A 27,527-nucleotide genomic window follows, 5' to 3' on the forward strand; every position below is an offset into this window, starting at 1 on the left:
GTGGCTTCTGTGGCAGCAGGAGCCCAAGAACTTGGCCTAACCCCCATTGCTTTGCTGAGCTTTCATTACTCATACTTGAGCATGGTTCTGATTTGTGGTGGCAGACTTTTCTCAGCCTGAAGTGATTAGAGCTGTCTAGGCTGTCTTACCTGCAACTGTGTTTTAACTGCACTTGCTTTTCCTTCCAGGATTAATTTTTCTCCGTCTCTACTTACATGGTGATAAGAAGTGCTAATCCCACTCTGTCAGTCTGGACTGATGAATCTGAGGAATAGAACAGGTAATTTTTAATTTGGCTTGTAGCATGACTCAGGCAGCGAGGACCACTCCCTCTCTATGGAGTGCATTCATAACAAAAGAATTCATACAGTATCTTCTGCCCAGGTCATCTGCAGGGAGGCAGATCCTTGCCCTGGAGCAGGGAAGGAAGGATAAAATTTTGTAGCTGTTGCTGTGAGCAGCATCCTTGACTTCCTGACAGTTATGGGTGGTTCTGTTTTGTGTTATTTTTGTAGCTACCAACTTGTTTGAGCTTGGAGTATTCTCTAAACAGAGAAAAGCTTTTGGATGTACCTGTTGAAAAATGCCCCTTGAGTTCTGGGCAGCGTGGGGTGTTTTGCAGGGAAGGTGCTCAGTGGAGATGGGGGCAGATGGGTTCTGATGGTGGGGATGGGTGTGATTTCCTCTTTGGAGGAGTCTGAAGGGGTGCAGTCCAGCAGAGCTGACCTGGGCTGTGGAGTGACAGCAGTGCCTCACCTGCACCTCCCTGGCTCTCTGTCCCTCAGACTCAGCCCATCTGAGTCACAGAAAGCAAGTCACCAGAGAAGAAGTTTCCTTTGTGTTGAATTTTCCATCGTTTAATGGAGCTTGAGAGTACTGTGTCCTTAGTGGGAGTTGTTGCCACTTTTCTCCATCCCTGGTTAGTGCCAGGGGAGGAGGATATTTTAAATTGAAGCCTTGGGTATGAATCCCAGGACACAGCTCAGATGATGTGGGAGAAGTCCACCAGGGCAAGCAGCAGCCATTGGCTGCAGGATGCTCTGGATGAACCTGTCTGTCATATCATCTCTTAGATATCCTGATAACATGCCTGATGCCAATCCTGTAGGGGATTAGCACAGTTTCTTTCTCCTATGTCTTTCCACTGGAAAAGAAATCTCAGATATGTTTCAAGCAGGGTGGGCAGTGATTGAAATCAACCAGTAACCAAAGTGATTTCCCAGAACAGGACCAGCTGTGGTGCTGCCTGCTGCAGACACCAGGGCAGGTTTCTCTCTTTTTTGCTTTTGCATTTGCCAGGAAGATGCTGATTCCTGTGCAGAGGTGGGTGCTTCAGCAGGATTCCCTACCCTGGCTCAGAGGGCAGGACAAAGGCAGGCTGAGGAGCTGCTAGATTTTAGATCTTTCCCTTTCAAGTCCTTGTAGGTGATGTTTGGGCATGTAGCAGCAGTCTCACTTCTCATGCCTCAGTAGCTGACTGAACAAACAAAGAAAGACATACCAAGAGTGGAATTTGGGAAAGGGAGGATTGAAGCATCGGGGAGGTCTTTAAGTACAAACCACTACACTCCATGTTTTGACATTCTGAGCAAGATAGGCAATGTGTCTCAGTAAGTGCTTCTGTCCTTTCCTTGCAGAGCCCTGTGTTGTGTAGACGAACTGATGGATGAAGATGAGAAGGACAGGGCAAAGAGGTATGGCAGCATGCACTCCTGGAGGAGAACTGTAAATGCTGTGTTGTCCAGTGCTTGACAATGAACCTGCCCCCACTGATGTCAGAGGCACAGCTCCCACACAGTTCACAGGCTGTGTGTAGCTGACCACAAGCTGCACAATTTAAGTCACCCTTCAGGCTTCTCACAGAGTTTGTCCACCCTACAATGGGTTATCTGGCTGAGTGGTCCTTAAATTACACTGCTGTGCCCTCAGGAGCTCCTGCTATCCCATGGGGTAGAGTTCCCTTTGCAGTCCTGCTTTGGCACAGGCCTGAGTTAGTCTCCTGTCAGAGAAGCTCTTGGCTCAGTTCTGTTTGGTCATTGTACACTAGTGCCAAAACTGAGATGGCTGTGAATGCTGGATCTGAGAACATCCAGATGCCAACCTGAATATGAATGGAAATGCTTTCTGCATAGCACCCTCAGTCTAGATCACAGCAAGTATGTATCATCATGAACACACTTGTAAAGCAAATTAATTACTACTGGAAGAGGTTGTATGAAAATGTTATCTCAGATATGAGCACTGGAAAGAAAACTTCGGAAGGAACTAAATGGATTTGCTGATTTGCTTTCTCCTTTATTGTTTTTAATGGAGGGGGAAGCCTAATAAATATTCTTGATTTGTGAACTGCAAACCAGTTGTAGTTCTGCAGCCAGACCCGTAACATTCCCAATTTCATACATCACAGCAGTAGATTTTCAAGACCACATATAAGATTTTATTCTGCAGTTCAGTTGCCTCTGCACAGTGCTGTCTCTTGATAAGCTCCTTTTGCAAGTGCAAATCAGAGAAATCCTTCACATTTTGACTTTTATCTGTGTGTGTACTAACTGCAAAACAAAAGTTCATAAAAACTAAGTGAGTAAAACATGAATATGCATGAACATACTTTTCTCTTACTGGAGGAATTTGTCCCATAACACCTTCACTATCACTGCTTTTGAAACAGTGGGAAATGAAATGTATGAAATGTATATCAGGTTATGATCTTTCCCAAAGGAACCCAAATATGTGTTACCTCCAGGTGTTCCTTGCTGCTGGTGAGTTCAGTCTTGCTACCAGCAAAATCTTTGTGTGCAAAGATTTTAAGCAAATAAACATTCCCAGCAGAGTTTAGATTCCTGTTTTTAAAGTGCTTTGCTGGGGCAGGGTAGATACCTCACCCTGGCATGTGCTGCAGGTCCTTCATTCTGCTTGGTGACATTTATGGTTTTGTCCCCAGGGCATCACGCAACAAATCTGAGAAGAAGAGGAGAGACCAGTTCAATGTCCTCATTAAAGAGCTTTGCACCATGCTGCAGGGCCATGGGCACCCTCTCAAGATGGACAAGTCCACAATACTGCAGAGGACCATCGACTTCCTACAGAAACAGAAAGGTACTGGGGGTGCTGGCCCTGCAGCCAGCGCCCACCAGAAAATGCAAACTGCTTTTCCCAAGAACCTCAGATGCCACCCAGAGAGGACATGGGCCTGAGTGAGGGGCAGGATAAGGGACAGCAGCTGGTCTCAGGACATGGCCAGAGCTGCACACATTGCTGACCAGTTAAACACAGATTTGAAAGGGTGCAATGCTGTGTGCCTCTTGCTGGAGATGCATCATTACCTTCGCTGACCTCCACATCCCCTGGCCTGCTTTGTGCACTCTCAAACAGAAAAGCTGAGGAGCAGAGCCCATTACAAAAGTCAGGGGAGAGGCTGTTCTGTGCCATCTTCCCTTGTCTCTTGGATTAGGAGATAATAAGCCTGTCCTGCTGCCTGGGCACTCACAAAAGCAGCTTGTGAAACAGCTCCAGAGTTGAAAGAAACAGCTCCAGAATTGCAGACACCCTTTGCTCACAGGGATGCTCTACTACTCTAAAATTAGCCCATTGATCTTAATTTTTTAAGGTCAAAATGTCTCCATTTCCCTTTCTTGATTTCTAATGCATCTGTATTATGATAGCATGGCAAATGACTGTTGCATGCAAGAAGGCTTTGTGTGAAGAATCATATAAGGATTATTCCTCTAACAGCCTCTTTAAAAAATCTTACTTGAAAATGACAAAAAAATCCAAGTAGCATGAGTCATGTTGCTTTTTTGATATTTTCTCTTTAAGAAATCACAGCACAGACAGAAGCCTGTCAGATTAGACAAGACTGGAAGCCTTCATTTCTTAGCAACGAGGAGTTCACCCAGTTGATGTTAGAGGTAAGAAGAAATTAAATAGATTAGTGAGAAATAATCAGTTCAGTGGAGTAGTTCAGGGATATACAGTTCTTTTGCACCTGTAGGTCCCAATGTTAATGATTTCTACTCTGCTGGTACATACAATGCAAACCTGACAGAGGACCAATGTTGTACTAAATGCTTTGCAGACACAAAATTAAAAATAAGATTCCTTCCCCTTGAAGATAAATGGTTTTTAGTTTGGGAATCAAGGCTGATTTGGCCCAGATTTGGCCTGGTGAGAGAGGAAAAAGAGAATTTCGTTTTCTCAGAAGAGCCACCAGAGCTGACAGTTCTAGGAAAAACTTGAAAGGACCTGAAAAAAACAGAGCAGCTCTGTTCCTCCCACATTAGGCAGGCAGCACTGCCTGTGCTGCCTCTGCAGCTGCTGCCTGTGCGCCGCTGTCCTCTCCATGGGAGTGCTGCCTCTTCTGCTTGAATTGCCTTGAAGAGCATTCAGGAAAACAGCTCTTACACTCCCACCTCTGAAATGCTGTGCTGATCTAGAAACATCCCCCAGACCTACATTTCTGCCCGGGGTCAGTGCTGCACGCTCCTCTGGCAGGGAATCTCCCACCCTGCGTGGGCAGCTGCTGCTCTTTGCCCCACCAAAAGAAGGGTGGATGCCGGGCTGAGCTGGGAGGTGCTGCTGTGTCTTAGTTATTCCTTTTCATCAGGATGTCATGACTCACCTCTCTGGAAAAGTCTGCTCATTCTTTCTGGGAATCTCTCTTGCCAAGCAAGCTAGCTTGTTCAGCTGAATCAAAACAAATTCCCCCCTCAGACTGGAAGTGGTGGGGCAGAGCAAGCCCCGTAATGACTGCTGGCTTGCTGGACTCTGCTAGCCATTGAACAGTTTGCTTAAAATCAGTGGGTTTTTCCCAGGGAGGACTCAATTTGAGTGAAGGCAGAGCGTGGCAGTGAGGTGGGGGAGATGGGGAATGCTGCATCTTTGGCTCCCTGTAGCTAAGCTGCAGAGAAGCCTGACAGTGTCTTTAGAAGAGCTGGCTTTGTGCACAGGGCTGACCCGCTATTAAACCTCCCAGATCTTGATGTTAGGGAAGAATAAGGACAGACACTGCATAAATGGTACAAGGAGGTATTGTGAAGAATAGAGAGAACACAACATCCAAGGAGAAGAGAACAGGCAGTGACTTACAAGGGACAGAGAGGTTTAACTCTGGGACAGAAACCACTGTGAATGAGAACGGGGAAACAAAACAAGCCTAAAAATTGTTTTGTCATTAACCTTACAAATCAGTGCTTTAAGCAAAATAAATAAGGCTTTAGATCCTTTTCATATTGTCCATAAACTGCTAAAAATACATAATTGTATAATTTTTCTGTCTCTGCTTATCCATCCACAAAGCTGGATTTGCCATGATGATATCTGACATCTCCTTACGCACTGAGTTTGTTAACTATTGTGTAATTCAGAACACATAATGAAGTGACTGAAGTCAGCAGGATTGTGTGGGTGTTGAAATTCTAAGCATCACTGTCTCACTTCATGTTAAATAAATACTCACTGGGTGAAAAATACAAGTCAATTTAATAATAATGAGAATGAGAAAATAAGAATATAAAAAGAATGTTGAATTAGACAGCATGTGTAATTTTTATTTTTCCACATTGAACTGTCATTTCTTTGATTAATTTCTGCTAGGTTTAAGCTGTTAGAAGCATCACTAAAGAATCAACAAATCTAAAATATTTTAAGTTTTTCCATTGCATAAATCTGTTTTTCTTTTTCTTTTTTTTTTCTTCCCTGCCTATTATCATTAGGCACTAGATGGCTTTCTCATTGCTCTTACCACTGATGGGATTATTATCTATGTGTCTGATAGTGTCTCGTCTCTGCTAGGACACTTACCGGTAAGTTCTGACCATGCAATACCCTGAGGCTCATTAGTGCAAATCAGAAGTTCTTGTGGGTAACAGATTCTCTCCCAGGGTCTATGAGTTAGCTTAAAAAAAAAAAAAAAACAGCTATGCAAAATCACTGTACTCATAGCTCATCACTTGGCTATCCATCTAAAGGGCTGGGAGGTGTTTGACCCATCAGGTTAATGGAAAATCTTATGATTGTGAAATGAGTGCTGGAGCTCTTCTTAGATAATGTAAATATTATTTCAGAATTGAATCTATGCTCTTTGAATGACATTGGATTTTTCTACTTTGAACCCATAGTCTTTAGTAACAAATGTGTGGCCTCAGAGTTTTCTGAGAGAACTTCTAGAAACTAGTTAGTTGTCAGATGCAGAAACTTCAGCTTGGCCCTTCAAAAGCATTTTTCTCTTTATCTGGTGCCAGCATGAAGCACCAAGGATGCCCTGTATGAGGCAAAATTGGAGCACCCAGTTACCTGAATGTCATGTGTGCAAAGAACAAATCTGCGCTGACATTTTGGTAGAACCCCTTTAATCTGGACGTGTGGGTTGATGAGCACTGAATCACTTGCAGGTCAAGCTGATTTTGCCAGATGTTCTGCCTAGAAGACAAATGGAGGATGTAGGGAGGAGCACTCCTCCTTCTGTATTATGCTTTCAAAGAAAAATGTTTCACTTCTCATCATGTTATATTCCTGTGGTACCAGGGTTTCTTCTCCAACCTGTATCTGCCTGAACTGAAGGGCAACCTCTGGGACTCATTCAGCCTTTTGCAAATAGATAGTAATCCTGGGGTAAAATAGTCTGAGGGTTCCATTCTGCCCTAGATCCATCTGCAGATTGTCTGGGCTTCCTTGTCTTGGGCATCTGCACCAGACCAGCAGTGTCTGTGCTCTGCTGAGGGGTGAAAAGGCATGTGGCTGTGTCAGGCTGTACTGCTGAACATGACAAAGCATTCTTTTGTATCAGTCAGATTTGGTGGACCAAAATATATTAAACTTTCTGCCTGAGGGGGAGCAGAGCGAGGTGTACAAGCTGCTTTCTCCACATGTGCTCATGACAGATCCCGTTGCAGCTGATTTTCTGAATGGTAAGCTCTGCTCTTGTCTGTCGGTCAGAGAAGTTTGCCAAAGGTAAACAGCTCCCAGGGAAGTCTGCACAGAGCTCTCCAGCTGGCTCCTGCCTGCCACTTCTGGTTTGCTGCATTTGTGGGTTTTGGTGCATCACATTTCTAATGTGTCTATGTGCTCCCAGTACTTACTCTTTGTTTTACCATCTGCTTTGCCCCTTGGATGGTAGATGCTTTTCCCTAGATGGCATGCTAGACTAACTCTGAGAAGGGAGTGAGGGCTCAAGGGGAAAAAAATTGAAGAAATCCCAAACAGTTTTGGCAGAGCCATTATTCCTTAGGAAGCTTGCATGTCTCAGGACGCAAGAGAAGCCCTCATGTAACTTAAGCAACTTCCTATCTGAACAGTCCATCTGGATCTGTACTGCTGGCTGCTGTCCCATGTCCCTTCCCCTCAGAAAATGTCCCCAGGACCAGAGCAGGCAGCAGCATCTTCCCAACACCTGTTTTTCATTAATTAATGTTTCAGCCTGTGCTGAGCCCCCAGCCCTTTCCCAGGGGGTTTGGCAAGGCCACCGAGCAGCCCTGGGCTCCCCTCCCTGCTGCCCCATGAGCACCAGTGGGAGCTGAGCAGCCTGATGATGCTCTGAGCAGCCTGATGGTGCTCTGGGCAGCCTGATGGTGCTCTGAGCAGCCTGATGGTGTTCTGGGCAGCCTGATGGTGCTCTGAGCAGCCTGATGGTGCTCTGGGCAGCCTGAACATGCTCTGAGCAGCCTGAAGATACTCTGAGCAGCCTCTTGATGCTCTGAGCAGCCTGATGGTGCTCTGAGCAGCCTGAAGATGCTCTGAGCAGCCTGATGGTGCTCTGAGCAGTCTCTTGATGCCTTGAGCACCCTGCTGATGCTCTGAGCAGCCTGAAGATGCTCTGAGCACCCTGCTGATGCTCTGCCTGGGGGTGGTTTCCCTCAGGCTGAAGGCCGTGTTGTCTAATCCATAGAGTTCAGACTTGGGGCAGAAAACTGGATTAGAGCTTGGCACAGTGCCCTCCACTGTTAATGGAAGGGCTTAGGGTGAGTTCAGCGCCCTTTGGTCCTACTGAGCAGTGCCAGAGCAGAGTACTGCAATGCCATGGAACTGCCCTGCATGAAATCCTACATCCATGCAGTCAGGGAAATCCTGCTGACCAGGGCTTCACACTCAGCTTACTGGGATGAAGGCAAAGACAGGAAAAAAGGGTGAGAATACATTTTCTTAAGCAGAAACAGATGATAATTGCTCCTAGGAGTTATATATTTACTTCTGGGCATCAGAAGCTTCCCAGCAGGGTGTGCTCAGATACCACTTGGTAGATAAATAATACGTGACCGAGCTAAAGTGCAGACTTCTAATAACATTCTCTGTGTCTCCCTCTCTTTCTCTCATTTCAGCAGAAAAACAAATAGAGTTTTGTTGCCATTTAGCAAGAGGCAGCTTAGATCCAAATGAACCCCTGATGTATGAATATGTGAAATTTGTAGTGGATTTTAAATATTTTACTCATGGTAAGTTACTGTTCCAGCCTAGCTTTGTCTCTCCAGCTCTCTCCTTTAAATTGTCTTGATCTGTAGCATCTTAAAGGCTCTGTTTCTGCTGAAAATGCCCCATAATTGTCAGGGATGGAATGAGCTGTGCATACATTGGATATATTTTTCATACAAAAGTGGTGGGGAGTTTGTTGATCAGAAGAGTGCACTCCTTCTGCATGTTGTGCCTAAAGCTGATACCAGACTGAAAATCCCTCTGTTCGACCCACTGCCAATTGTAAAGCAGCCTCCTTATTCAAATAGCCAGTAAAATTTGGTATTCTGTTTCACTTGTGGCAGTGCAATGACACTTTACAGAGATTAAGTACTTTGAGGTGCCTGTAAAATCCTGAATCTTGCAAATGTTGGCCTGGAGAAAGACTGACAAGGAGGCTGCAGCTGCACACTGTGAGCTGCTCCGAGCTGTCTGACAAAGCTGCCCTGGGTGGGTGGTTACAGCTGTGTACCTTGGAGCCTCAAGGGTCCTGCTTTAAATAACACCAGCGTGGATCAGGGTGGCATCACCCTGTGGGCAGCAGGAGTTGGCTGCTGCGTTTCTCCAGTCACTGTACCTGTCTTAACACGAGAAGAAACCTCTCCTTCCTCTTCTTCTTAAATAAATTGTCTGGTTGTTTATAGTGCCTACACCCTCCTGTAATGGCTTTGAGTCAGCTATTGCACGGGCTTTCAGGTCAGCCCCGGAGGAGCAGATCTGCCTGGTGGCGACCGTCCGCCTGGTCACGCCGCAGTTCCTCAAGGTGAGCCCAGCCGAGCAGCGCGGGCAGCGGCACGGGGCTGGCAGGGAGAGAGAGGACGTGGCTGTGGCTGGGTGTGGGATGTCACCAATATTGCAGGCAGGACGTGCCTGAGCCTGGCTGGCCCTTGGTGCTGAACCCAATAGCGGCACTGCGGTGTTTCACCCCAGAGACGCTTTTGGCCAGCTGGGTGTTTGAGACGAGCCCTGGCGTGCAGGAGCTCTGATGGCTGCAGGGTGGAGCTTCCCCCCATAACAGGGTCTGCTCCTCGGGTTTCCCCTGCTGGAGAAGCTTTAAGGTGATGGGGAAGGAAAGGAGTGGGTTCTGATGGAGGGTTTGGATCCAGAGCTTTGTTCTGTCCCACAGCCTCTGAACCCACAACAGCTCCAACAGAACTCACAAACCGTGCTGCTCCCTTTTAACCCCGGGAGAGGGGCAGGGAAGGGGCAGGGAGCCACCAACCAGGGACATGAGAGGAGGTCTCAAGGGACAAAGGACACCTGGATGCCGAATGTCCCCTCAGGGGTAGAGGGCATCCTTTGAATCTGCCAGTCACTCGAGGCCCTTCTGGAATGCCAGGATTGACAGACAGTGCTGGCAGGGGGCAGGGGAGGGGAGGGAGAGTGACTGACACACCTGGTAGGGAATTATCAGAGAGGGATCCGGGGTTCTGGAGTAAGCCCTGAAATCCCCACGCAGCAGCTGGGAGTGGGAGATGATGTAAGTATGTATTTTGGAAAGACAAGGGATGAAGCAGAAGCTGCTTTGGAGAAGAGGTGGGTTTGTGGTGGGGTGTCTCTGAGGGAAGCTCCTGGACAAGGTGACCAGCTACTTCACTTGGGAATTTGCAGCCTTCAAAGATGTGCATCCACCACTCCTTTGTAAGGATCTGCGTCTTGAAACATTGAAAATGTTCATCATGGCCCCTTGCTGCTGGTCTGTAAATGTCCCGTGGCACTGATGGCAGGGATAACAGCCCTAGGTGCTGCTTGCTCAAGAGAACATTGGGCAGCTCAGTTAGAGGCTGGACCTGGAGCTGTCATCCATATTCAAATAGCAGTATTTGCAAAAAGCTGGAGAATTTTGCCTAGAGAGTGCAAGATGAGACTCTGACTATTTATCCTAGCTCAAATTCAGCTCAAGGTAAACAATTCAGCCATCTTTCATCAGTTCATGCATCTGTAAAACAAGTCTTACACATTCCTTAGAGGAAAATAAGTCAAGTGCTTTAAAAGCACTGTATTTTGCTATGGTTTATTATATCAACAAGATGCATGCTTGGTTTTGATAGCAGGCTCCTTTTGCCATCTCATAGAATTAAATGAATGTACCCACTCTTTTGCAGGAGCTCTGCAATGTTGAAGAGCCATGTGAAGAATTTACGTCGAGGCATAGTTTAGAATGGAAGTTTTTATTCCTGGACCACAGGTAAGAGATTTGGGTTTTGTCACTGAAGAATAAAAAAACTGTAGTTTAAAAATAGAAAACTTTGTATACCTATTGCCTGAGATCCCAAATGGAATAGTTCTAATTACATGCAACTTAGTGAGTACCAGTACTCTGAACTTAGCTATTAGGCATCCTTAAATACTTCACTATTTTCCATATTTTAGGCAAGTAAGAAACCATGGAAAATGTCTAGAATAATGTTTATCTTCTAACCAAGATAATAAATCATTGAAAGTGAGCAGTGTGGATCCCAATATGTTCCCCATATTGGTTTAGCTCCTCTCTTCTACAACTACAGCTTCCAGGAATCCTTCTAAATCTTTTGCTGTCAATAAAAATGTCAATAAACTTTTGACTTTTCAGCTGAGAAATGATAGGATTTCTAAAACCAAAATAAAAACCAGTGGATTTTATTATTTAATTATAGATTAGTTTTTGACAATGCAATATGGTGGACTAGAATTCAGCTTGGTGAATGAAACAGACTGAAACCAGTTTATTAAGCTGCTTAATTTAGGATTAATTTTCTTCAAAAGAAGCTGGAGGGTTTTATTCACTCTCTTACTTCTCTGTATTTGACATATGTGCATAAGCACATTGCACAATCCTACCCTCTTCATTATTCCTCCCCTTGTGAGCTGTGCAAAGGTAGTCATTACTAAAAACAGTAAATAAGGCTGTAAGGAAAAAAATATTAGTGGGGGAAAAATCTAAATACCATCTCCACATTTAGAGCAAGAGCAAATAAAAATGAGTAATAACTTTCATTTATATAGAACAGAAGGTGTGTGCCTCACATCATACCTTGAAGCATGGAGGAACTGACCCTGTAACACCTCTGCAGTTGATTAGGTGTGGTTTGGGACAGTCAGATGATTCTTAATTCAGATGAGATCTAGCTTTGTTAGACTTCAATTGGCCTGTCTGATAATGCACATTTTTAGAATCAGCTGATTGATGTTAAGATTTGTAAAAGAGCCCCAAGCCCCTCAGAGCACTGATGAAGTGAGCTGCTTCTTCACAGGGCTGTGTCCCAGCAGCTCCTGTGAAAAAGCTGAGTAGGAGCTGCTTTGAAACTTGTCAAAGAGTCTTTGATGAATGTGGGTCATGACTCAGAGAGGAATCTCTGTGCTGGGTGCTTGCAGACACTCCAGTCCCACTGATATCCCGCTGCTACTGAGAGGAGATGATGGATGCAGATGCTGAGGCAGGGTTTGTGACAGATCCAGATGCAAGCAGTGAGCTCAGACCCAAGAACGAGCAGGAGATGGTGGGAGTTGTCTCATTTAATCACTGATTCCAAGCTCTCTCCAGTACAATCTGCAGGACCCTGGAAATGTTGCTGTTTCTGGCTGATTTGCATCCCCACAGGCTGCCTGACACTGAGGTGTGCCATCAGCAGGGGCAGAGGGTACCCAGCAGAAGCTGTAATCAGAGCCTTTGCTGTCATGATCACAATTCAAGTCAGAGTAAAGACAGATGCAATAAAAACATTCCCAAAAACATTCCATAGTGGATAAACATGAGAAAGATAGAAAAAAATCTGTATTCTGGGTCTCTGTGTAAAAATGTGTAGAGGAAGAGAAACCCATCAACTTTGATAATGATTTGTTTCTCTTCTGCACTGTGGTGCTGTTCTTATTTCCCCTTCATTTATTAAAAGACTGCACCCAAAAGACTCTCTAAAGACTGTGCATTCCCATTTGCACAGCAAGCTGCAGATCTCAGGACTGGAACTTGAGCTAACAAGACACTTTTAAATTGCTCCACAAGGCATCTCCTTGTTAAATGACAGATGAGGAGCATTTTGTGGTTTCTTTCTTTTATGAAGAGCTCTGGTGATATTCAGGAAAGCATAATACTTTCCTGATCAGCTTAAGTGTTTATCTGATGTGCATCTGAAAGACACTATTGTCTTGAATATAAGGATGTTATTAAAAGTAGGAGAAAAGTGATGCATTCTGCCAAAGAGACAGCAAGGACACTTTAATAAATACACTTATTATCATCATTAACAGAAATCTGGGTCACATGAGGAAAAGGAACAGAGTGCTATGAAAAGTTACTTAAATAAATAAAGCTGTATTGTGACAGAGACCACATGTGTGCTCAGCACATTCTGTTCCAGGGGATTTGCTGTCAAGAGCTGGCTCTCCCAGCTAACCCCTTGTGCTGGGATCAGGAGCTCCTGCTCACACCTTGCTCCTCCTGGCACTGCTGTTAGGCAGATTGTCCTTCTGCCCCCCTTCCTTGGTGCCAGGCTGCCCTCAGCTGAGGGGAGCAGGGAGGTTGTGGACCTGCCTGGGCTCTCTGGGGCTGGGTAACCTGTGCCCACTGTGTCTCGAGAGGGGAGAGCTGGGTGGCTCAGCCAAGAGAGCATTTCACACAGTAATAACCAGGAAACTCAGGGCTCATCCATCCAAACACATGTGTAAAGCACTGAAATAGCTTTTTCCTCATAGTCTTGGCCACTTTATGGCCTTCTTCCTTAGGATCACTCAGCTGACCAGGAGAGGCAGGTTTGATAGGCACCATCACCTGCAGCCTGCCCCATTTTGAGTTATTTACCATTTTGCCCTGTTCCTGAGAAACACACTGAACTTGGCAGTTGAACACTATCAGCACATCCTGCAGCCCCATTAGCACAGGTCCTGCCTCACTGAGTGCTTGAGTGCAGCCAGGGCTGGACCTGAGCTCTGGGAGATGGAGAGTGATGTGCTGACACAGGGAGCAGAGACAAAAACACTGGTTTTCTCCCCACATTTCAGCGTTGTTTCATAATCATAAGCTACCAGGCTCTGGTGAAGGCTGTGTTAGGATACTTGTTTTAAAAAAAATCTCACGTTTTGCCCAGAAAAATCTAGAATTGATAGCAGAAGAGTGAGGTAAGTCACTGCAATGTGCCTATCTAAATACTTCATCAATTCCTTCTCTACCAACCAAAGCACACACAGCCCTAAATCAGCCCCATGCTATTGCTGTCTGCTCTGCCAGCACACAGAGTTTTGTTGGCTGTAGTTTCCCAAGCTTTTCCAGGGGAGCAATTACTTTTTCCCAAGCTGGTCCTGACACACACTGCAGCTTCCCACTTATTCTCTCTTCTCCAGTTACTACCCAGATGACACTTCCATCCAACCTACTGGATAATTCTACTCTGGCTCCAAGTTGTTATGTGCAGGATCAGCCATGGCATTTCTCAAGCATCCTTAATGAATTGAGTCACTCACATATGTACATGCCTTTCTCTACACCCACATAATGAATAGGCTGTGAAACAGTAAACACACACCTTTTCATTTTCTCAATTTGTACCTCTCCCTCGCTGCCAGTTTTTGGTTTGTATATGAAAATGCATCGCTGCCTGTATGAAAACCCACTCCAGATTTCCCTGCCAAGTGAACCATGGTGTTTGTTACTGTATCACAGCTTATCTGCCAGGATGTCAGAGAGTCAAGTTTTGTGCTCACTCCCTGCCCTTTGCTTCCTTTCCAGGGCTCCACCTATTATAGGATATTTGCCCTTTGAGGTTCTGGGAACGTCAGGGTATGATTACTACCACGCAGATGACCTGGAGCTTCTTGCTAGGTGTCATGAACACTGTAAGTTGCCCTGCCTCTGCCATGTGTCTGTCTCTGATCTCCTTTGTCACTTGTGCAAAACCTTTTACTGTCCTTGCAGAAGGCTTCTTCTTCAGGAACATGTGGGAACTGTCCGTGACTGTCACAGCTGACAGCTGACTTACCTGGGAGGTTGGAATCTGCAGAATTCCCTCAGATCAGGAGCTGCTAATGCAGGTTTCCTAAATTGACAGATACCTTGTTTGAGCACAGGCTGTCTCAGAGTGAAAGGAGATTAGAAGATTGGGAGTCAGAGCTATCCCCCCTCTGCCCTGTGAGTTTTGTTGATTTGTCACAGTTCATGGGGGCTTGCCATTCCCCTGGGCTCTGGAGTTAACCAGGAGGCTCAGCTCACCAAAACACCTTTTGAGAGCATCATTTAGATCACCTCCCTGTGCAATTAGGTGCTGTGAACCTCACTTACTCATTAGTAAGATGCTTCTGGAGATTCAGAATTATTTTACATACAAAAGTACTGAACACAGTTTCCCTGTGGGTGAAGATGGCTCATGTTTGGTCAACCTGAAAGGAAAACAACAAAGCAGAAGAGTCAAGTTCAGGCTAATGTGTGAACGCCAAAGAAGGTTCATGAAGTTTATTTTCATGCAAGGAGAAACAGTGTGGCCTGTCAGAGGCAGGGCAGAAGGAGAACTCACCTGGTTTGCAGGGCAGTGCAGCCCAGTGCTGCAGAACGTGTCCTGCTGAGGGCTGGAGCTAAGTGAGGAAGGGCAGAAGGTGTCTGCAGGTGTGCTCTGCTCTAAGCCAGTGTGCACTTCCTACCAGATGTGGGATGCTTTATCCCCAGGGCCCATAGTTTTCAATTTCATTGGGTGCATTTCAGACTGAGATATTGAGCCAGAGTTATGTGTGTCCTGTGGTGGTTTTGCGTTGCCAAGCACTGCATTGAAAAATAACTACATACTTTGTAAAGTGCATCTAGGTAATCAGGTATTTTGCTAAGAAATATAACCTACAGGTTTTTTGTTGGGGAGACTGTCTGTCTCTCTGCTATCTCCACCTGAGAGTGTTTTGTTCAAAGGAAACAAGGGCACCCCAGAGAGTGGAGCAAGCAGGATGCTGTAATTGCTCTGAGATGCAGAGCAGCACGAGGCTGGGACCAAGAAACTCCACCAAGAAGCCCCACAGCCCACTGGAGAAAAGCTGCAAATCACCCTCATCTCTACCACAAACCCTCTGCCACTGACATTTGTGAGGAGCTGAGGGACCTAGAAAGGAATGGGGAAAAATACTCTGCATGTCAGGTTTCCCTGCTCCACTTCCATGTCCAGGCAAAGCTCTGGTGCAGCACTGCCAGGGAGTTGGGTTGCCTGGCTGAGCACAGAGAGGAAGCTGTGACAGGGGGACATAAAGTTGTGTCAAATGCAGCAAAAGTCAGTATTAATGGAGTATTTTAACTGCTCTCAGTTACAGTACTTCTTAGTGCTGTTTCCTTAAAATGCAATTCAGATACAAGTGAGAGCCTTTTGGAAATGCATGTGCAGTTTGGTATAGACAAACTGTGCTGAGAGTGGGTCAGATCATTCAGCAGATAATTTGATGATTTAAATTCTACATCTCTATCATTCAGGCATTACTCTTACCTATTAGAAGAATATTTTCATGACACACCTGTAGGAAAGGATCTTTTCATTTTATTGCACAGGGAAACAAAGTAAAGTGCTGGCAAAGTGACTTAGAGAAGTTTCCTCAGGACATGTCTGCCAGGACTAGGAACTGAGGGATCCCCAGCATGTCATGTTAGCCAGAAAATCTCTGCTAAGTGCTTCATCTAAAGCCCATCAATGTTAATGGGCTCGCTAAAGAAGTCAGTCCTGATATTTTAACAAAATAGAGGTGTTCAGGTGAGTAAAAAACCACTTGAGTTAGTGTGGCTTGCTAGGTTCCTGTTTGTCATGTTGACACTTTGGGCAGATATCTTGCCTACCGTTGAGTAAAATGGGTTTGTTTAAACCATGTTTCTATTTTACTTTGCATTAATTGTGAGCACTTTAAGTGAACATGTTTCATTTTGTACTCCCAGCAGTCTGGAACAATTAGTGTGGCTATTTGATGTAGCTCCCCTCACCGTTTTCCAGTTCTATTACAGCACCTGAGATTCTTCTGGACATAGCCTGATAATCCATACCAGGTTGGAGTAGGCCAGGTCTTAGAAGAAAATTCTCAATTAAAACTCCACTATCTTGTTGTTTTTTGCCATTATTAGGATTCTTACTTCACACCTTCAGTCTTTGAAATACATTCTCATGTACTCATGAAAGGCAAATAATTTGTTTAATTAATGCTTTTTATGCTTATTTCAGGGAACCCATAAGTTATAAGAATGTAGCTAGTTATATAGTTATACCAGTTATAAGAGAAATCTCAAAATAGCAAAGGGCACTCCTGAAAGTCAGCAGGAATGACCCCAAACAAGAGCTGAGTCCATGGTTATGTATCATCTGTCTTGCTTATAAAGCTCAAGAACCATTTTAGCACTGCCCCAGTCTGGGGGAGGATGTGAGACTGAAGGGTGATTAGATCACCTTTGCACCATAAAATCCCCTTTTACTATAAATTGTTTTCTTTTTCTGTTAAACAGTGATGCAGTTTGGAAAAGGCAAATCCTGTTACTATCGGTTCCTGACCAAAGGGCAGCAGTGGATATGGCTGCAGACTCACTACTACATCACCTACCACCAGTGGAACTCCAAGCCTGAGTTCATTGTTTGCACTCATCTGGTAGTTAGGTAGGAGCAAGCACCAAACTCTTCCCAGTGTGTTCTGTCTCAGTGTTCAGCCACTGCTTTTTCTGCTTCTGTTTCATGTTAACCCACATGCTTAGTGTGCCTTGCTGTGCCTTCTGACACATAAAATGATATGTAATTCCATGAAACTATTCTGACAGGGAATATGTATTCTATTTAATTTTTTTTCTCTTTTTTTCTTTTTTTTTGCAACTGAGCCAAAAGCCTCCAGCCAGCTTTGGCCAAATCTATCAGTGTGTTACATTCCCCTTTTGTCTCTAGTGATGATATGGCCATAGAAAGAATTAAAGCTGTTGGGAATCAGACATATCTTTCTGGGCATGAATGAGATCATATAACTCCTACAAAACCTTTTGATCAGAGCTTTAAATATTTATGACTTGAAGTTAGCTGCCGGCTTGCTGGTCTCGTTCCTCGCCCAAATCCAGCCCTGGATCCCCCCCTAGTGGGAAGCTGCTCGTGGCGAGTTGCAGCCCGTGCTGGAAGGCAGTGCATGTGTAGGGTGCTCTGTGAATGCACCTTCTGGAGGGGAACCTGCTGGATTACCACAGCCTTCTCAAAAAAAACTATGTGAAGAGTAAGAATGTATTTTCTGAAGGGCTTGAAAAAAAATAGTGACGCGCTGGTTTGCTCTATTAACTTGAGTAAACTCGTTGCTCACTGTATTTTTGTAGTGTCAAGAATAATTTTTTTTTTCTGGTCCCCCTCTTTTCCTGTCAAACATCTGGAAGAGCAAACACTAGTAAATATGAAATATATGGGTCTGTTGGAGTGAGCCAGAGGAGGGCCATGAAGGTGCTCAGAGGGCTGGAGCACCTCTCCTGTGAAAACAGCAAGAGAGAGCTGGGGTTGTTCAGCCTGGAGAAGAAAAGGCTCCAGAGAGATCTTAGAGCCTCTTCCAGTGCCTAAGGGAGCTCCAAGACAGCTGGAGAAAGAGTTATGGAGTTGTAGAGCAAGGTGGAATGGCTTTAAACTGTCAGAGATAGGTTTAGATTAGATCTTAGGTAGAAATCCTTCCCTGTGAGAATGGTGAGGCGCTGGAAGCCCAGAGAAGCTGTGGCTGCCCCATCCCTGGAAGTTTTAAAGGCCAGGTTGGCTGGGGCCCTGAACAGCCTGCTCTAGTGGAAGGTGTTCTGCCCACAATAGAGGGCTTGGAACCAGATAATTTTTAAGGTCTCTTTCAACCCAAATTCTGTTGATTCTGGTTCTGTGGTCTGTGGTATAGACTACATATGAAGTGCTAACATAAGCAAATGTTACACAGAGAGATTACTTCTCAGTTGTCTTACTTCTGTCATCCTTCAGGGAATTCAGCTTCACTTTAAGGGCTGAATTTATTGTGCATGAACTTGTTTCTTATTTCTGCTTCCAGTGCCTCTTAAACCTAACGATGTAGTCCTAAATAGATTTTGAAGTTCAATTCTGTCTCAGATAGTTAAGGCTTAAAATATGTTACTGAAGCACACAAGTTAAAATGTTCTTTCAGGAAAACTCATTACCACAATGATATAAGTGAGGTCGGTTCAGCAGCTTCTCTTGCCTCCCACGAAGGTTGCAGCTCATTAATATTTCATCACCCTAAAGTCTGGCACCTCTCAGTGCCCACGATGCATGAGCACTCAGAGAGTCTTTGAAACATCCTCTCCAATTTATCCCAGTGGTGAATCATGGGACATTTGTTACTGTAATTATTTCATTATTTCAGAGGGAAAAAAGTAAGGAAAGAAAATATACAGTTCCAGAGGCACCTTGTAGGGGTTCCTGCACTTCACGTTGCACTTGTGTAGCTGCCTGTTTGTATTTGGAGCTTCCACTGGAGTGCAGGATGTTAACTCTGATGCATGCCCAGTTCTGTGCACCTCAGATGGAGGGACCTGCCCAATGCCTGTCGTAGGGATCACTGAACTACCATGCAAAAAAAGGATGCTTGTTCATCATCATCGGGTTAGAAAATGAATGTACACTTGTTGTGGTAGGATACTTGCACAGAAGCTGTACAATAATTTTTTGCTGGTTTTGGGGGGGTTCGTTTGGGGTTTGTTTTTTTGGTTTTTTTTGGTTTTTATTTTTGGGTTTTTTAGTTACGCAGAAGTTCGGGCTGAGAGAAGACGAGATCTTGGCCTTGAAGAGTCATCAATTGAACTGGCATCCTCTTCTCTAAAGGTACCATGTTCCTTCACAGCTGAATGAGGAGATGTTTAAACCAAACTGAGTCACAGTTTACCAATCTGAGGGAAACATCTGTTCGTCTCCATTTTCTTTACTCCCATCTCATTCCAAGCCTTGAACTGGTCATGATTCAGGCAGGCCCTAAGAAGCTTTCCTGTGCATGGCTCCAAATTGTCCGTGTTGGTTTAGGACAGGCTGGATGAGCTTTGAACTGCCTGATCCAGGGGCATGGCAGGGGGATTGGAACTAGATGGTCTGTAACACCAGGTATTCTCTGATTCCACAACAGCTGTGAATTCAGCAGTTGCATTGCTGTGTTCTGGTCCCTGTAATCTTTCTGAGACCAGGACACAAACCTCAGTTCAGAAGCAGAGAAGCAGAGCTGGAGCTGGAGGCCAGATTGCTGTACCTGTCACCCTTTGTAAGGCACAGAGGATCCAAGGGTAGGGCAGTACCACAGGGTACCTGTTTTGCTTGTGCCAGCTCATCACTGATACTCAGATGAAGATGAGAAGGCAAGGGAAAACACTTACCTAGATTTCAGCTCAGTTGCTGGATCATATCAAGTGTAGGATTGTGACCTATAATTTCCATGGCTTGAGTCAGGGTCATTTTAACTATTTGTAAGTTTCTCCTCTTGGTAGCTTACAAATAAGACCAGCAATCAAAGTAATTTCAAGGGGGCTGTTGTGTAGTTGTTCATTCCATCAGCCTCATTGCCTTTCAGACATTATTTTATGGGAGCTCAGGCTGTTCCCCTCTGCTGCCCAGGTCCTGCCCAGAACAGGAGCAATGAGTGAGATTGCAGCTCTCAGCACTGCCCAGTACCTGTCCCTCTCAGGTGACATTTGCTGTAGGTCCTCTTGGGGCTCTAGCTGGTCCCTGTCCTTTCCTAGTCGTCTCTCTCCATCTCTTCGATGGATAAAACCATTCCCCAGGTAGCACCTCCTGCCACCTTCATTCCTTCCCCCTGCCACCACCCCCAGTGCACCACAGCCAAGCAGCTGTGGCATCCCTGAAGAGACCGGGCAGAAAGAGGGTGACAAAAACAATTTCCTGTTGCCCACAGCTCCGTGGAGGCTGGCACAGCAGCGTGCGGGCCATGGGCAGCAGTCCCGGGAGGAGCAATCCTCCAGCGGCGCTCGCTGCCGTCGGGCGGTGCCCGGGCATGAGCGGGGCTCCCGTGTGCCCGCGGGCTTTGGGGTGGGCGCGGCGGGGCAGGGCGAGCTGGGTTTGCTGCCTTTGGCTGCAGACAAGGGCTCCGGGGGCAGAGGTCCCTTCCAGGGCCATTCCCTCCTGCTGACGGTCTCACGCTTGTGCTTCGCTCCCCGCAGAGCCACAGCAGCTACCTGGACGTGGGGCAGTGCGGCAGCAGCCAGGACGCCAGCCGGGAGGGAGTGTCGCTGTCCTCGCACAGCTCCCGGCGCTCCTCGCACACCACCCTGTCCGACTCCACCTGTAGGTGCCGGGGCAGCCCAGCTTGGGCGGGCTGGAGGGCGGAGCAGCCTCCCAAATACTGGGGTTCGGCTGGGAGTGACCAGGTCGGGGTGGGGAGGGGGAATGCTCAGCACCGGGGCCGACACAGCGTGTCATGACAAGTGACAGAGCAGCGACAGAGCCACGGCTACCTGCTGCCTCCTCCCTCTAACCCACCCCCGTGTGAGAGCCGATTTCCCCGGGCTTGTCACCAGCTGAGGGTCATGGCTGTCCCCTCTTCTGGGGACAAGAGGTGACTCGCTAGCTTGATTGAGCCAAGCTCACTGACGAAAGTTTTATGTTGGGATAATATCATTTTATGATGGGGTCTCTCATGTGAAGTCCCTGCAGAAGGAGCACAGAGGGGTGCCTGCCTTGCTGGCAGCTTCACCCCAGCTGCCATCAGTGCCCTCCTCCCCCCGGGGGAGGCTGCAGGATGACTGCAGTGCTCTGTGTAGGGTCATGGGTAGGAAACTCAGGGCACTTTTCTTGCCGTGGGGAGAGTGATCTCACCTGGATACACACACGGAGGGCAGGTGAATAGGGGTTAGCATCAGGAGGGAACCCAGCCAGAGGGACCGTAGAGGGGCAGAGAGCCAAACTGCCCGTAGAGGGGCAGGTTGAGGACCCACTTTGGCGCTGTTTGGGTCACTGCCCAAGTGCATTTCAGGCTCAGCCAGGGTACCCGGGCAGGGTCTGCTGTATCTCAGGGAATGTCTCTTTCGCAGCCACGTCGTCCATGCGGCGCACGGACACCAGCACCCCCACCCGGCCGGCGGGGCCGGGCGCTCCGGGGGACAAGGCGGCCCTGCGGCTGGCGGCGCCCGGCAGCGCCCAGGTCAGTGCTCCCCGGAGCAGGAGCCCTTCGGAGGCTGCAGTGAAATGAGCGCAACAAGCACTGAGCACACCCTCGGAGATGCTGGATCCCACACTCTGAGTGTGCTGGGGCTTTCCCGGGAGTGCCACTGGCTGGCAGAGCCAGTGGAGACGTACTAGAGGCTCCTCGGCTGCCTTCTTTCAGCATTCAGTTTGCTCCTCCAGGCTAAATGCCTTTTCATACCACCAGCCCTCTTCTCTTGGGGTTTGTACACGTGAGGTGGCCTTTATCCAAAATGGGTGCTGACACCAAGGACTTGAAATTATCAGGGCCATGCAGGAACCTAAATTCTCCCTTCGGACTTATCCTCAGATCTCCAGTCTCAGTTGTCCAATTCCCTGCACTTGTTCATCCCTGGCATGAGCTGTTAAAGCACCAGCTCTGCCCTAGAGGTGCTATGGACCTACAGTAAGGCACAGTTTTCATTTCTAGGCCATAGCCACTCCTCAAGCCCGTGGTGAGCACCTCTCCCAGCACCCCGTGGCTCAGCTGGCAGTGCCCTCCCAGCACCCTGTGATGGTATGTGGTTTGTTTTATTGAGTGCACTGGTGTGTCCTGCCAGCAGGGCAGCCTAGGTGGCTTTGGTTCACTGCCCTCCCCTTGCTGGCTCATCCCAGAGTGGGGACAAGGTTTGTGTGCCCTTTCTGTTGCTGAGATTTACCTGCAACCACTTATTTCAGCGAGCAGAGAGAGCAGGTGGGACACCCAAAGAAACAGCATAGGAGAAGGTTTACACTTGTGAAAAGTGTTGTGGGCTGCTGAAAGCTTCTCCCTAAATCTCTAGCATCTACCTACAGGCTGGTACAATGCTGGAGAGTTTTAGTAGAGGAAGGGGGTGTCATGGAAGGTTTGAGTTAGGCCAGAAAAAGAAAAGAAAACAAAAATCCCAAGAAAAATGAGTCATAAACCATAATGACAAGGTCTGTCCTTACAGGGCTTTTATATCAGTGAGGTAATTGTTCAGACTATAAAACAGAGATTGAAAATGGCCACTGTAGGTGTGAAGGATGGATCCTCAGGTGAATTGCAGCCCATCTTGGGCATGGCATCTGCCAAATATCATTACCAGCACGACTGAAAGCACAGCCAGGATGTGTGGCAAGGGTTTGGATGCAGTGTCTGCCCCAAAGCACAGGTGGGCCCAAAGCAGCAGGGTGTTATCCTGAGGGGACAGGAGAGTGCCATGTACAGACACTTCATCTATGCAGAAACTATAGAGACCAACACCTGGAGGGAGGCACTGCCTGTGAGCCAGATGTGCTGCTGCTCTGGAACTACAGTGGCACTTTGGTTAAATATGCAATTGCCATTTTTTGTCAGCATCGTATTTTTTATGGCAAAAGCTGAAAAGCAGTCGTTTTTCTGAATCCAGCATAGATGTGAGTAGCAGGACTGGTCCTACTGTGTGGTCCCTTTTCTCTGTTCCCTGCAGCCAGTGTACCATTTCCCCACCCAGCTGGGGATGATGCACCAGCTGAAAGAGCAGCTGGAGGAGAGGACTCGCATCCTGCAAGCTGACATCAAAACACAGCAAGAGGAGCTCCATGTCATCAAGGAGCAGCTCCAGCTCGTGCAGGACTCCAACCTGCAGGTACCTACTGCCCCTGGTGCTCCCAAACTCACCAGCCATTTGCTTTTCCTTGAGCACACAGAGCAGTAACAAAATTGTCTGTGGCAAAAGCTTTTGGGAATGAACTGTTGACAAATTGGTAACTTGGTTTCAGCTGTGGGAGTCGTGTTTCCCAAGACATGAGTGATGTCAATATCTGGCTGAGTATTGAATCAGTAATTTCTGTGCTTTAAAAAAAGCAATCCCAAATTAATCCAAAGTCTCTCGTGCACAAAAAAGCTTGGTGGTTCCATGTCTGGTTAGTGCTGCTGGATCCCACTGCCACTCCTGCAAAACACAGCAGGCACAACGGAGCTGGAACATTCCTGGCTCTGAATAAATATCTGACACGAGCTAACATTTGATTTTCTGTTACTCATGGTTCATTTTGCCCCTGGATTTAGAGATACTGCTGCTGCTGCTGCAGTGTTCTTTCTGCCATGCAGCACAACCACAACTCCTGTGCTCTCTCCCGTAAGATGCTGATGCAGCAGCCGATCCCCGTCATCCTGAACGCCGCGCAGCAGCCCGGCCCCCGGCGGCCGCCGCAGGGCACGCCCAGGCACAGCGCAGCCAAGAAGTCACCGCAGCCAGCCCTGCCGGGGACAAAGCACCACTGCAGCGCCCACCTGCTGTCACCGCACCCATTCCTCAGGGACCCCTGTGGCACAGCCCCCCAGGTCACTGCCTGCTTCCTTGTCTTCTTCATCCGCTTCTCCAGCTTCTGAGTGCTTGTCTGCCGTGCGTGCCCTCTGTGCTGGCTTTGAGGAGTTTGTGTCGGGGGTCAGCTGTGAACAAGTGTCTCCTGACACAAATGTCATTCAACTGTAAAAATAAAAAACAGGTGGCCAAAAAGCATTTAAACCACGAGACTGCTGGAGCTCTGCTGGTGCCTGGGGAGGATGTGAGTGGGAGGTCTGGGCTCTCATCAACACCATGCTCGTTATTCATAGCCAGTGAGATTGTGGTACCATAACACAGGAGTAGGTATCATTTTAAAAGATTACTTTTGCTCTGCCTGAGGAGCCTTGGAAGGCAGCTTTGAAAAAACAATTTTGTCACCACTAGACCTAAATCCACTATTAAGATGGGAAAGACTTGAGTTGTTCAAGAACAAAAAAGCCAACAGTCCTGCATTAAAGGACCGATGAGATGCTTTCCTTGGGCACTTCAGATTTGTACTTCCCCTCTTAAGCTGTTCTCTTCCTCCTCAAGCCTGTTATGCCCTTACCCTTGTACTCTAATTTCTCAAAAGACTGTCTGGGAATGCCAACACCTGCCCTGCAGGGACAATAAATACTAATGGGTCGGTGGTCTTGAACAGATATACTGTTCCTACTGCAGTGTTCAGGGACAATATCCTATTGTTCCTTCTCCTTTTCCCATCTGCCCACTGTAAGTGGTTATTTTACCCTTCCATTAGGGAGCTTTAAAACTTAGGTGGGTACCTATGTCGTTATTCCAGGTACAGCAGCAGAAGCAGCAGCACCCAGTGAGAGGAAGCCAAGGCCAGCAAACGTGTGTGCCAGGGCAGGGGAGCATTCCAGTGCCCTTCTACAACAGCCCCATGGTGTTCTCCCAGGCACACCCCATCGCCGTGGCTGCACAGGTGCCCACTGACGGCAGTGAGAGGCAACCACCAGCTGACTACAGCCAGGACAGGAGCCTCAGGTACCAGAGCCCTGCTGGGACCGTCCTGGGGCAGTGACAGGAGCAGCAGATCTGGGGCAGCAAGGAGGGCAGGCGTGGCCGGGCTCAGGGCGGTGGGCTTGGGACGCCACAGCCAGCCTGAGGATGTTCCCTCTGCAGGGCTGAGCCCAGTGTGCAGGCAGGCAGGGTGCTGTGCACATCCTGCTGTGCCCTCAGGGGCCTTAAATCCTCTTCTCACCATATTCCCATGCATTAATCTAACCCTACGTTCTGTCAGTTTGAAGTCAGTCCCCCATGCCCTTGCCAAAAGTCCCTCTCTTTTAGCCCCTTTAGGTACTGGAAGGTGCTAGAAGATGTCCCTGGATCCTTGTCCAGTCTCAACAATCCTAATTTTCTCAGCCTGTATTCACAGGAGAGTTGTGAGGTGATAAGAAGCATCCTATTTCATTAGCTGGTTTTCTAGGTAGTGGTTTGCCTGCTTTCATGGAGGATTTTCAAGGAGTTATTTCTAGAGACTGACAGGCCCTTGGACCCTGGACCTCCCCTTCCCTGACCATCCTCTGTTTTCCTTCCACCACAGGATGCTGTTGGATCAGTCCATCCAAGCCATGATGCCCACAGCCAACAGCAGTTGCCAGCCTGTGCAGAGCAGTGCCAGCAGGCAGCAAGGAAAGTGAGTCTCTCCTGGCCCTTATTTTCCTGCAGTGTCTTAGCAGGACACTTTATGGCATTGAAAAAGACATGAAAAACTTGTACCTGGTCAGGCAAACACAAACAGTCCCAGTCTGAAGTGAAACAAAAGTTTAACCAGCTAGGAAAAAAATGAGAATATTTTTTAATTACCAAGACCTTTATGACCAATAAAATGCATTTAAAAAAATAACCATTTCCTGGCTTTTGCAAAGCATAAAATGCTTGACCAAGACATGGAGAAAATGTACAACTTTAAAAACCTTAATTTTCAGTCTGTGCTATGTGGGCGGAGGGGAATCAGGGACGTCCTATCAGCAAGGTCTGCATGGTTTGACCAGCCCTGCTCCAGGCTGGTTCCTGCAGCAGCTGGGCTCCCCATTCTGAGGGTGGCTCTGGCTGTGGGTTCTCATGCCTGGTTTTCCTCCTTGTGGCAGGTTTGTTGCAGAGCAGCAGAGCCTGGCTCCCCCAGCACAGGTGCAGCCGGCCACCTGCAGCCCCGCCCGGCCTCCAGCCCCGCCGCCCATCTTCTCCCCATCCCTGGTGATCCCACACACCAGCCTCACTTCCCACCAGGCCAGCACACCTCTGCACCTGCACCAGTGGCCGCAGCAGCAGGTCCAGCAGCACCGCCTCTACCTTCAGGTATTGGAGCAGGAGCAGCTTTCTGAGGAGGCACAGGGGTGGCTCGGGGATGGGTTGGGGATTTTGGAAGAAAGAGGGCTTGTCTGGCTGATCAAACCTGGTCAGGGCCTTTGCACATCCTCTGTTCCCATTGTATCTCCACACAGCCTGGTGCTCAGCCTTTCCAGGCTGACTCTGCACCTGCTCAAGGCCATATTTTCCAACAAACTCTGTTATCACACAGTGCACAGAAGAAATACCCAGTTTTTCAAACACAGCTTTTCATCCAGAGGAGCACTGGTGGGAAGCTTGCTGTAGTCATGAAAAACGATAAAAGAGAAGGTCTTTGGAAAACATACCTCCTGCTGTTATATCTCATCAGAACAAGGTTTTTATCAGCTGCCATCACAGCTTTCCTTTAAAAAAAGGGTATCTCACAACACACATCTCTGGACAAGCTGATTTTGGTTTTTTAACACACAGTTTACATCAGTACCTGCTGAACTAGTGACACCACCAAGGGAAGGGGATGTTGAAACTAGTAATTCATCAGTAACACACTCTCCAAGCCTTGCCTGGATGGCAGAGGTTAAGTTACAGTCCTCCAGGCAAAGATAGAAAAGAAGCAGGAGGAGGAAGTTCAGCTGAAAGCAGCCACACAGCAGGACTGGATTTAAAATCAGAAATTAATCACCCTCGTCAGGAAATGTGGGCAGGAGCTGTCCCTCTGTCCTCATGGGCTGCATTGCTGTCCTGAGGACCAGCAGTGTGGACAGCAGAATGATGAGGCTGGAACAGATAAATAGCTCCAGGGCCACAATAAACCAGAGTTTGATGACCCAGTGCCTTTAGCAGGGGGTGAAACAGCAAGTGCAGGTCTTTGAGGTACCAGCCATGGATGGGTACATGGTTACTCTAGGACCTCTTCCTTGGTTGTCTGAAGATCTTTCCTGTGAAAGATTAAAGTTGCACCTCCTGCAGATTGTACCTCCAAGGAGCTTTTGGAGGTCTCCATTCCTGCTGGGCTCCCCAGGAGCCTGTTAGGACAGACGGGTCTGTGCTCTCCGGGCATTGTTGGCTTTGCTGACAGCAGCAGCATCCTGAGGGGCACAGCTCAGACCCTCAAGTTTAGGACTTGGTGCACACACTCAGCATCAGCCCTGCAGCAAGAGAGGGACAGCTGGGTGATGGGGCAGGCCTGACTGCTCAGATCTGTGTCTCCCAACAGATGCAGGGTCCCGAGCTGGTGCCTGGGGCTCCCACGCAGCGCATTTTCCAGCCGCCCCACGCCCCGCAGCAGAACCCCTTGAGCTACTTCCTGCACCCGCAGCAGCAGAGCCACCACACGCAGGGCCAGCCCTGCAACCTGCCTGACCTGCCCGAGATGCAGCTGCCCTGA

The 27,527-nt window shown here is 47.5% G+C and overlaps 1 protein-coding gene across 1 annotated transcript; it reads left to right on the forward strand.

The window, feature by feature from the left end:
- Positions 1 to 1,647: 1,647 nt before the first annotated feature.
- On the forward strand, positions 1,648 to 27,527 carry PASD1 (PAS domain containing repressor 1; the record flags this gene model as incomplete). The annotated part of the gene is made up of 20 exons (XM_084212983.1): positions 1,648 to 1,694; positions 2,942 to 3,096; positions 3,817 to 3,908; positions 5,712 to 5,801; positions 6,785 to 6,905; positions 8,313 to 8,426; positions 9,087 to 9,205; positions 10,548 to 10,630; positions 14,144 to 14,250; positions 16,868 to 17,015; positions 19,115 to 19,196; positions 20,537 to 20,660; positions 21,407 to 21,516; positions 21,988 to 22,074; positions 22,988 to 23,146; positions 23,644 to 23,844; positions 24,630 to 24,835; positions 25,395 to 25,487; positions 25,942 to 26,149; positions 27,357 to 27,527. The coding sequence occupies exons 1-20, from the start codon at positions 1,663 to 1,665 to the stop codon at positions 27,525 to 27,527; spliced, it is 2,502 nt and encodes an 833-aa protein (XP_084069109.1). The 5' UTR covers positions 1,648 to 1,662.

Source organism: Fringilla coelebs, assembly GCF_963513975.1.
Source record: "Fringilla coelebs genome assembly, chromosome: 11".
Classification (NCBI taxonomy): Eukaryota; Metazoa; Chordata; class Aves; order Passeriformes; family Fringillidae; genus Fringilla; species Fringilla coelebs.